Source organism: Macaca fascicularis, chromosome 11, assembly GCF_037993035.2.
Source record: "Macaca fascicularis isolate 582-1 chromosome 11, T2T-MFA8v1.1".
NCBI classification, from domain to species: Eukaryota; Metazoa; Chordata; class Mammalia; order Primates; family Cercopithecidae; genus Macaca; species Macaca fascicularis.
In genome coordinates this window covers 29,767,125-29,777,007 of record NC_088385.1, presented here as the reverse complement: position 1 = coordinate 29,777,007, position 9,883 = coordinate 29,767,125, and the positions used below count along the sequence as shown (strand labels likewise).

At 43.7% G+C, this 9,883-nt stretch overlaps 1 protein-coding gene across 3 annotated transcripts in view; it reads left to right on the top strand.

Annotated features, from left to right (window-relative positions):
• Nucleotides 1-8,129: 8,129 nt before the first annotated feature.
• The window catches only part of TM7SF3 (transmembrane 7 superfamily member 3), a 44,704-nt gene continuing 42,950 nt past the window's right edge, over nucleotides 8,130-9,883 (top strand). For all 3 annotated transcript variants that reach the window (XM_074006454.1, XM_005570430.5, XM_074006453.1), the window contains exon 1: nucleotides 8,130-8,436. Coding sequence is in view for 2 of the 3 variants with exons in the window: in XM_005570430.5 (XP_005570487.3) it covers nucleotides 8,346-8,436 (91 nt within the window). In the remaining variant the exon portion in view is untranslated. The remainder of the gene's footprint in view (nucleotides 8,437-9,883) is intronic.

Genomic DNA, 9,883 nt, shown 5'->3' with positions numbered 1-9,883 from the left:
GTCATGGCCAATCCCAGCGCTGCCTTCTTGGAAGGGGTGGGGTCGGAGAGAACTCCCCGCCCGTCAGGAGTGGGTGGTACTGCCGAGGCGGCCTTAGAGCGGGCTACACCAGAGGAGAGGCTGGATCTTTTGAGTAACTGGGGAGCGGCCTGGGGTCCATCGCTTTGAGGGGCTGAAATACTCTCTTTGAGGTTGTTAGGTGTTAAAGGCTTCAGAGATCGTTGGATTCAGCGGGGATTTTTTTTTTTTTTTAGTGATTTCTCCTATCCTCTCATGTGTTTACTTATTGACTACATTGAAGAGTAGATATATTTATTTATTTTTATTTATTTATTTATTTATTTATTTTGAGACGGAGTCTGGCTCTGTCGCCTAGGCTGGAGTGCAGTGGCGCGATCTTGGCTCACTGCCAGCTCCGTCTCCCGGGTTCACGCCATTGTCCTGCCTCAGCCTCCCGAGTAGCTGGGACTTTAGGCGCCGCCACCACGCCCGGCTAAATTTTTTTTTTTTTTTTTTTTTTTTTTTGTAGTAGAGACAGGGTTTCACCGTGTTAGCCAGGATGGTCTCCGTCTCCTGACCTCGTGATCCGCCCTCCTTGGCCTCGCAAAGTGCTGTGATTACAGGCATGAGCCACCGCGCCCAGCCAAGAAAAATCAGCTGCACAATTTAGATTTAGAGTTGGGACTTATTGAGAGCTTAAGTGTGAAGAGTGATAATAGAAACTTGGTATTTAAGGAAATTTAGCCTGAGGATAGTCTGGTAAGAAATGAGTTTGGAGTCGGCAAATAACAGGTTTGGAGACATCAAACAAACTCTCATATCCTCTTTCTCAGGCTGATTATCCGTGATTACCTTCCTGCGGCTGCGGGGTAGGTGGTGGACACAGTCCCCGGGGAACTCAGCTTGCTGGATTTATCCCAACCCTTGCTGGGAAGCACCACTTCTGCTTCACACCCATGCCCCACCCTCATCCCCAAACAGTCTACAGACTTACTGGGGCCTCATTAAGAACGTGGATGAGGCATGCTCCCCATAATGGAACTAATGAGAAATCACTCCATAATTTGTTCTAACTGTAACTTGGGGGAATCTACAACCTTTTCCTCCCACCTTCACTTGAGCGTGTACCTTACTGAATGCCTGCCACATGCCAGGAAGTATATCCAGTGCTCAGTGTGCAAAGATGAATAAGCCAAGGACTCACCAAGAGGAAGGTTTTGCAGTTGTCCAAGATTAAGGTGAGCTGGGCCTAGAATAGGGTGTTGACCCTGATAAGAGAGGAAAAAAAGACTAAAATATATTTTTGAGAAAAATAATTAATACGGATTGGTGACTGATTGAATACAGTTTAGTCCACTCCGTAAGGATACTAAGTTTTGCAGCGTGATTGAAGGGAACTTGGGCACTTGAAGTAGAGAAGTCACTTCAAGACAACTCATATTGTGACACAGTTTTTGTCCTGCCACTATCTTCCTAGTAGGTCTTCCGTGTCTCCACAGAGACCTCAGGTTGATGTCCAACTATCTCTGCCTAGTTGTCAAGATTTACTATAATCTGGCTCCAGCAAACAGACCCAGCCTCACCTCTTGATAATTTTCTGAGTGAAATAATCCTCTGTTTCAGCCAAGGGCCCTGACCCCTTGGTTTTCCTGGTTCTTCAGCCTCTTTTGGCCACGGATCTTTTTAAGAATCAGATAAAAGCTGTGGACCCTTTCCCCAGACCAGACTCTCAACTTAGCCTACATTTGAAAAGGGGTTTATGAAGCTCTTGAAGCCATAGACTTCAGGAATAACCCACCTGCCAAATATAGTCTGTGCATCTAGCTCAGGATTTCTCAATGGCCGCACTCTTGACTCTTTAGGCTAGATTATTCTTTGTTGTGGGATGCTGACCTGTGCATTGTAGGATGTTTAGCAGCATCCCTGTCCTCTACCCCGGAGATACCAGCAGCATCCCCCCAATCCATTTATGACAACATGAAGTATCTCCAGATAGTCCCAAATGTCCCCGGGGGGCAAAATTGCCCCCAACTGAGAACCACTGGTCTAGCTGTTTCCTCATTCTTTACCTTTCCCAAAGCAATTTCTTTCCTGCTATTTAATCCTTACCCTACCTTTTTAAGTTTTACACTTCTCATATAAATTTTATGAATTGCAAGAGTCCATAGGGACCTCTCCTTTCTTCCTTTCATGATTTGGACACTTTCTCATATGCTTTTTCATTTGCTTCTCTGGCATCACCAACTGGATTATATGGTTTTAGCAGCAGGAACCCAGTATTACAGATCTCATATTTTAAACACACAATTTTGGTGAATACTTTCTTTGAAACTTTATATTATTAAAAGTTTCAAAGATATAGAAGAGTAGAGAATATAGTGAACCCTCACATAACCTTCACCAGCTTCAGCAGTGAGCCACTCAATAGTCAATCTTGTAAGTGCTTTGGTTTTTATGACTGTAACAACTATTTTTTCAGAAAAAATTTAACAATTTTTAAATACCTTTAATACAGTTGCAATTTATTAAATATCTAAAATGTTCCTAGTGCCGGGATGAATAACTATAAATAAGCATTTTTCTACACCATACTCCTTGAAATTCCCTAAACATGTTCTGCTGTTTTACAAAAATGCACACCATATAAAAACACCTATAATTCTTTCTTCCATGTATGAAATGCCCACACTTCCATCCACATCTCCACTTTGCTCCCTTGGTGATTGTCCACACAGTCCTAAAACCTTATTTTATTATTTATTTGCTTATTTGAGACAGAATCTTACTCTGTCACCCAGGCTGGAATGCAGTGGTGGGATCTCGGCTCACTGCAACCTCTGCCCCCAGGGTTCTAGTGATTCTCCTACCTCAGCCTCCAGAGTAGCTGGGATTACAGGCGCCTACCACCACACCTGGGTAAGTTTTTTGTATTTGTAGTAGAGACGGGGTTTCGCGATGTTGGCCAAGCTGGTCTCGAACTCCTACCTGAGGTGATCCACCCGCCTTGGCCTCCCGAAGTGCTAGGATTACAGGCGTGAGCCACTGTGCCCGGCCTATTATTATTTTTTTACTCACCACTATACTAGTGAACAAAATCTTATTTTGAACATATCTTTATAAAAGACTTTCCTGAATTCTGAAAGTAAGTTAAATGCTCCCAATCTTTAACATAATTGTTCCTTACACTTCTGTTATTGCACTTAGCACACTGAGGTATAATTATTTGTACCTCACGCTAATTCACCCACCAGTCCACGGGCTACTTGCAGGCAGAAAACATATCCTGTTTCGATATTTCCGGTACCTAGCACCTAACATTTAGCCTGGCACATATTTATCAACCAAATGAATGAGTTTCCTAGCATAATAATTTCCATATTATAGCTACTAAATAAGCATTTATTGAATTTAACTTAATGAACAGTCAAATAATGTAAATCACTACCCACAAAAGAGCACACGAATTAAAAAATACAGGATGAAGGTGAGATTAGAGTGGGAAAGAATGAACGGGCAAATTTCACAGAGGTTCAATCCTGCCTTTTCCCTGGATCCCCGCTCCCAGCTCCATTTAAGGTATCTTAGGTTTTATTTAAAAATCTAGGGTAAGTTTTTTCCCTTCCTCCTTCTCCCCCTCCTGCCCTTCCTTCCTTTTCTAAATTTTAACAGACTTTTGTTTTATTAGATACAGAGTCTTGCTCTGTCACCCAGGCTGGAGTACAGTGGCATGATCATGACTTGCTGCAAACTCAAACTCCTAGGCTCAAACAATTCTCCTGCCTCAGCCGCTTGAGTATCTAGGACTACAGATGTGCCCCACCACACCCAGCTAATTTTTTTTCTGTGTGTTTTTTTTTTTGTTTTGTTTTGTTTTTTTTTTTTTTGTAAGAATGGGGATCTCACTATGTCGTCCAGGCTGGTCTTGAACTCCTGGACTCCATAGATCCTCCTGTCTCGGCCTGCTAAAGTACTGGGATTACAGGCATGAGCCACTGAGTCTGGCCTAAACAGACTTTAAGGCTCTAGTAATGCATATCTTGGATTTGGGAATCTTTTCAGTTTCTGCACTTCCTTTCAATACATAGGAAAAATGAACTCATCTGCAAAGTTGCTAAGCTTGTTTGCTTCTCAGCTCTCCAATGGAACTCTGACATGAGCATGGAACCCCAGCCAATCATCCTCCCAAGCTGTCACAATACCGTACTTAGAAGCCAAGGTAATGAGGCCCTGTTCTGATTGCTGACACATCTGTGATCAGCTGTCATGCATGCACAGGCAACTGCAGGCCTGGGGAACTGCGATGCAAAGGTATGGAGGAGAGAGAATAGGCTCAGTTCAGGAAATTGAAATTAATTCAACGTGACCCGCATGTAGAGGTCTGATTTTAGTTGCAGCAAGAACCTAGGGAAATGAACAGGAGTTGCATCACAAAAAGCATGTATGTTTCATACTCAGGAAGATGTACTTATATCTTGAATGCTTTTACAAGAAAACCTTTAAAATTATATGTATCTTTTACAAAATCATAATTTCTTATTCAAAAATGATACACTTCAATGTAGAATTTTTACACAGAAATGTGCAAAGAAAATCATTCTTAACCACCTAAAGATAACTATTTTAAACATTTTGGCATGTATTTTTCAACCTTTTTTTCTATGCACATAACCAGGAATTCATACTACAAAGAAAACAAGGCAGGCACAGTGGTTATGAGCCTGCAGTCCCAGTTAGTCTGGAGGCTGAGGTGGCAGGATTGCTTGAGTCTGGTGACAGAGCAGGAGCACCGTCATCTTGGACAAATACCGCCACTTTAAGTTCCAGCTCCCTTTCTAGCCTCATGCATTTCAAGGAAATCACTTCTCTTCTAACTATAAGCAGCCAGAAAGAGGAGACAGTAAAACACAGATAAGACAGCTCAGGCACAAAGGGAGGTGAGGGGAAAGTCCCTTGGGTAACTGCCAAACTTCACCCTCATACAATGGACCCCAGTAAAACAGTGGGCCTTAATAAGTACATTCCGTTCCCTTCAGATGCACTAAGATAGGGAAGGTAAAAGCAGACTCAGGGATATGCCTGCAGCTGCAAAAAGATGTATGGGAACAGACACACAACTCTCCCTCCCAGATAAGCACAACAGACACAGAAGCAATCTAAGCCTCTGATAAACACTCCCACCCTAAATCCTTAAAAACTCTTAGTCCGTAAGAGAGTGTGCCTCTAACCTAACTGGCCAGAAGCCCCTCTCAGGTTTGTTTTCTCTACAATAAACCCATCCTTGACTTCTAAGTCACCTTTCCTGTTTTTTTCTCTTTCTTCAATTCTTACATCTGGGAGTTTGAGGCCAGCCTGGGTAACATAGTGAGATCTTGTCTTTTAAAAAAAATTACAGGCCGGGTGTGGTGGCTTATAATCCCAGCACTTTGGGAGGCCAAGGCAGGCAGATCACAAGGTCAGGAGTTCGAGACCAGCCTGGCCAACATGGTGAAACCCCATCTTTACTAAAAAAATTAGCTGGACATGGTGGTGTGTGCCTCTAATCCCAGCTACTTGGGAGGCAGAGGCAAGAGAATTGCTTGAACCCAGGAGATGGACGTTGCAGTGAGCCAAGATTGCTTCACTGCACTCCAGCCTGGGCGACAGAACAAGACTCCATTTCAAAAAACAAACAAACAAACAAACAACAAAAGTGTATCCATTCCTCTGAGTCAATAAAAGATGTATGTTAGAAAAAAAAAAGAAAAACCACATACTATATATACTTATTGCATCATCAGTTGCCTTTCCATAAAGACTTCAATCAGAATATAAATGAAGGGCTGCACAGGATCCTATTATAAAGCTGTATCATAGGTTATTTAATTCCTAATTGTTGGGCATTTAGGTTGTTTTAGATACTCTAAATAATACCTTCATGAATAGTTTTGTACACTAAATTTTTTTTAAGAGATGGTGTCTCACTATGTTGCCCAGGCCGGAGGGCAGTGGCTATTCACAGGTGCAATCATAGAGCACTGCCCCCTTGAACTCCTGGGCTGAAGCAATCCTCCTGCCTCAGCCTCCTGAGTATCTGGGACTACAGGCATGTACCACTTCCCCCAGCTTATACTAATTTTTATATGTGTATTTAATTACATACTTAAATCTAAAAGTGGATTATACCAAATCTACAAAAATAAGATTTTTAAACATTTTTGATGCAGATTACTTTATTGAAGTGTATATTCCCACTATCCCTACCTACTAAGAATGCCTCCTTCTCAGCTCTTTTATCCATACTGGATGTTCTTATACTTTAAAAATATTTACATATTAATTTCTTAATTTGATTTGTTTGTTTACTAGTGAGATTGAACTTTTTTCATGTATTTACTGGTAATTTGTATTTCTTTTTTTTTTTGGGTGAAATTCCCTATTCGTGTCCTTAGCTAATTTTTATTTTTTGGTCATCAACTTGCCTTTTCATATTGCTTATGTGTTTAATAAAATTTAAATATTTATGTAAAAAGTATTTATGTAGCCAAGTCTACCAATATTTTCCTTTATGGTTGTTTCCTTTGCTGTTTTGCTTCTTAGAAAGCTCCTCCCTTTTTGAGATCAATTTATTAAAAAAAAAAAAAAAAAAAGAGAGAGAGCCCTCTTCTGCTAGTTCTTTTATGGTTTATTACTTTGCGATTTTGTTTTCACAATTAGTGTGAGATAGTGTTCTGATTCTTTCTGCCCATAGTGCAGCTAATCAGTAATAACACAATTTATTGAATAATCCATCCACTGATTTAGATGCTACCCTTATCATAATTGTTCCTTTCATGTTCCTTGGATTTCATCTACTGAGGGTTATAGGAATAGGGGCACGTGGGAGAGTGAATAAGCATTACAGAAATAGATAGTAGTACCAAAGGTGTGAAAATTTGGACCGGGCAGTGTGAGAGCAGAAAAGGAACTGTGCCTGTGGCAAAGATTATTTGCTTGGCCAAACTTTAGTACGGCTTCTGAATCTTCTGCTAGGTCCATCTGTGCACTTCTTTGTAAAAATCCAGTTTTAGCGGAGATCCCCCCTTTCCTCCATATCTAATGTTTCCTCACCCTCCACCATCCCCCAGGTGATGTTCTGTCTTCAGGATGAGTCCTGTTAGAACGTCAGTTTCACTAAATGCCCCTTACCTCTGATGTTTCCTCTTAGTAATTTTCCATCCGCTGAACTCCATGCTGCTGGTTGGCTACCAATTCCCTCTTCCCCGTGCTGTATTCAGAGTTGAGCCCAGTCCCTCTTCCGCACTGCAAGACCCAGTTGCAGTGGTCCCTATGCCAACTGAGACAGTCCTCAATAGTCTTCGTTCGTTGCTTCAAGTATCATTGAATAATTTTGTCTTTAACACCTCTTCACATTATGGTCACAGCTATAGATGGTTAGTAGTAGGTTAACTGAACATGTAATTTCCAAGCTGTAAGTTGCTCATCAAAATATGTAAGTAAAAAAACCAAAACCAGGGAAGGAAAGCAAGACAATCCTCCCCAAATAACCTTAAATCTATGCGTCTAATTCCACATCATCGATGAGCCATCTGTCACATGGACTACTGTCCCTTAAACAGCACTCAGGTATGAGACTTGAGAGGAAGTTCAGACCAAGGCCGTGTCTTCGAGGATATTTCGCTTAGAGAAAACGAAACTGTTTTTAAATGTAGTGCTCATGACTAGTGCGCTACTACACAAACAGCATTCTCCTGGCGTTGTTACACTAACATAAGCCTCAGCAGCGAAGACAGTTGCTACCGGGGGAAATAACCTTCGACTGTGTTTTTCGCAACCGATTCCTCTTTTTTTTTTTGCTGTTGTAAAGGACCGTTAAAGACGGAAACAGAAGGTTGGTGACGTTAGTCCGCAACAGAAAGTTATTTTGTACTTTCACAGTGGCTTGCCTACTTGGTGAGATAAAAGTGGGAAGACTGGACCTCAAGCCAGGATGTCCTGGGGGCTCCCGGGAGCGTCGCGGGCTGCGTGTTCCCCGCGCGCCGGCAGGAGGCGCGCGCTGCCTGGAAATGCCCCAGCGCCGCCCGCGCCCGGAGACCCGCCGCAGTGACGCAGCGAGAGCCCGGGAGGAGGCGCGGGAACGCGCGCCTGGGGTCAGGTGCCGGAAGAGGAAACCTCTCGCTGGCGCTAGAAGTGCGGCGGGGCGCGCGCCGGCGGCTGCGGAGCTGGCAGGTGCTAGGCGTCTGCACCTGGCAGGCGATGACGCCCGGTGCGGACGCCCCGGGATAGCGCGGGCGAGGCTGCGGGGCCCCGGCGCGCACGCCCGCATCCCTCCCTGGCCCTGGCGTGGGCCCAGCCCGGCCCTGGCAGCAATGGGGCTCCTGCAGCTGCTGGTCGTAGCGGTGCTGGCATCCGAACGCCGGGTGGCGGGTGCAGCCGAGGTCTTCGGGAACTCCAGCGAGGGTAAGGTCGGGGCACCTGGCTTCTGCCTCCCAAAGTTGCTTTTGCATTTCTTGCAAGGTCAAAATCAGCCCGGGGTCTGTCAGCCTAGCAGGGCGATGGTGCTGGGGGCGTTGGTACTTGCCGGGTGGTGAGTCCAGAACGGGCACGAATGGTGTTTCCTGCAGTGGAAACACGCATGGCTAAGGAGGCCTTATTATTAACCTCCTCATTTAGCGGAGAAAATGGGAAGAGACAAATAATTCTCTTTCTTTTAACGCAGTATTATCTCCCTTAGGGAGCAGCCATGTTTGTGGCTTTAATTTAACTTACTAAAGCGCCTCTTTACTCCCCAGTGGACTGAGCTTCTGGACAGCAAGACTTGGGGTGGAACTAGGGGCTTAATGACTGATGGCTCTCAAGCTGCATGGAACTTTTACACCCCCCCAAATCTAGAGGCTTTTCAAATTGGTTATGTTCTACAGAGTTTGAGAGGAAAAATGAATCCAGAATGGGGCTTTATTTATTTTTAAAGAGCCTTTACCATCTAATTTATTAATACCATCTGGAGACAGGAAAACATTACATACTCACAATGAGAAATAAAGGACTTTCTGAATAACAGATACATAGACGTATAGATAGAGAATGTACACCCTCAATTCTACAGGTTCAGCCACAGATGAAGAATAAACACAGAAACACAAAAGCTTGCCAGTCCAGGTATCAGAGTTGTTCTCCTTACTTGAGGGCAAGAAATTTCTCATCGATTTGACCTCAAAAAAGACAAGTGGACAAAAACTGTGTTCTCTGTTGTCTCATATCCAACAGGAAATAGGTCTCTATGAGATATTAATTCGTTTACAGATCACAAAATTCCCAATCATTGCAGCTACCAACAGGAAATAACTTGTCATCCATAAGTGAACTGTAAAAAGTAACAATTTAATAGAGAGTAAAACTAAAATGAGAAAAACAAGAATCAACGAAGTTCTCTTGCCACTTCAAATTCACCTGTGGGAGCCAAGAAGAAACATGCCTGGGCTTGGCTCCCTATGAGTACACCATTTTTGATGATTTCAGGTGCCTTTTTTTTTTTTAGCCAGAGTCTCATTCTGTCACCCAGGCTGGAGTGCAGTGGCATGACCTTGGCTGACTGCAACCTCCGCCTCCTGGCTTCAAGCGATTCTCCTGCCTCAGCCTCCCTGGGTAGCTGCGATTACAGGTGCCCGCCACCACACCCAGCTAGTTTTTCTATTTTTAGTACAGACGGGGTTTCACCATGTGTGCAGGCTGGTCTCGAACTACTGACCTCGTAATCTGCCCGCCTTGGTCTCCCAGAGTGCTGGGATTACAGGCGTGAGACACCGCGCCCGGCCGATTTCAGGTGACTCTTGCTCATCTCAGTGAGAACTCAGAATGGAGTGTTAGATTGTAGGTCTTGTGCTTGGTGAATGAGTTTGGGCAACAG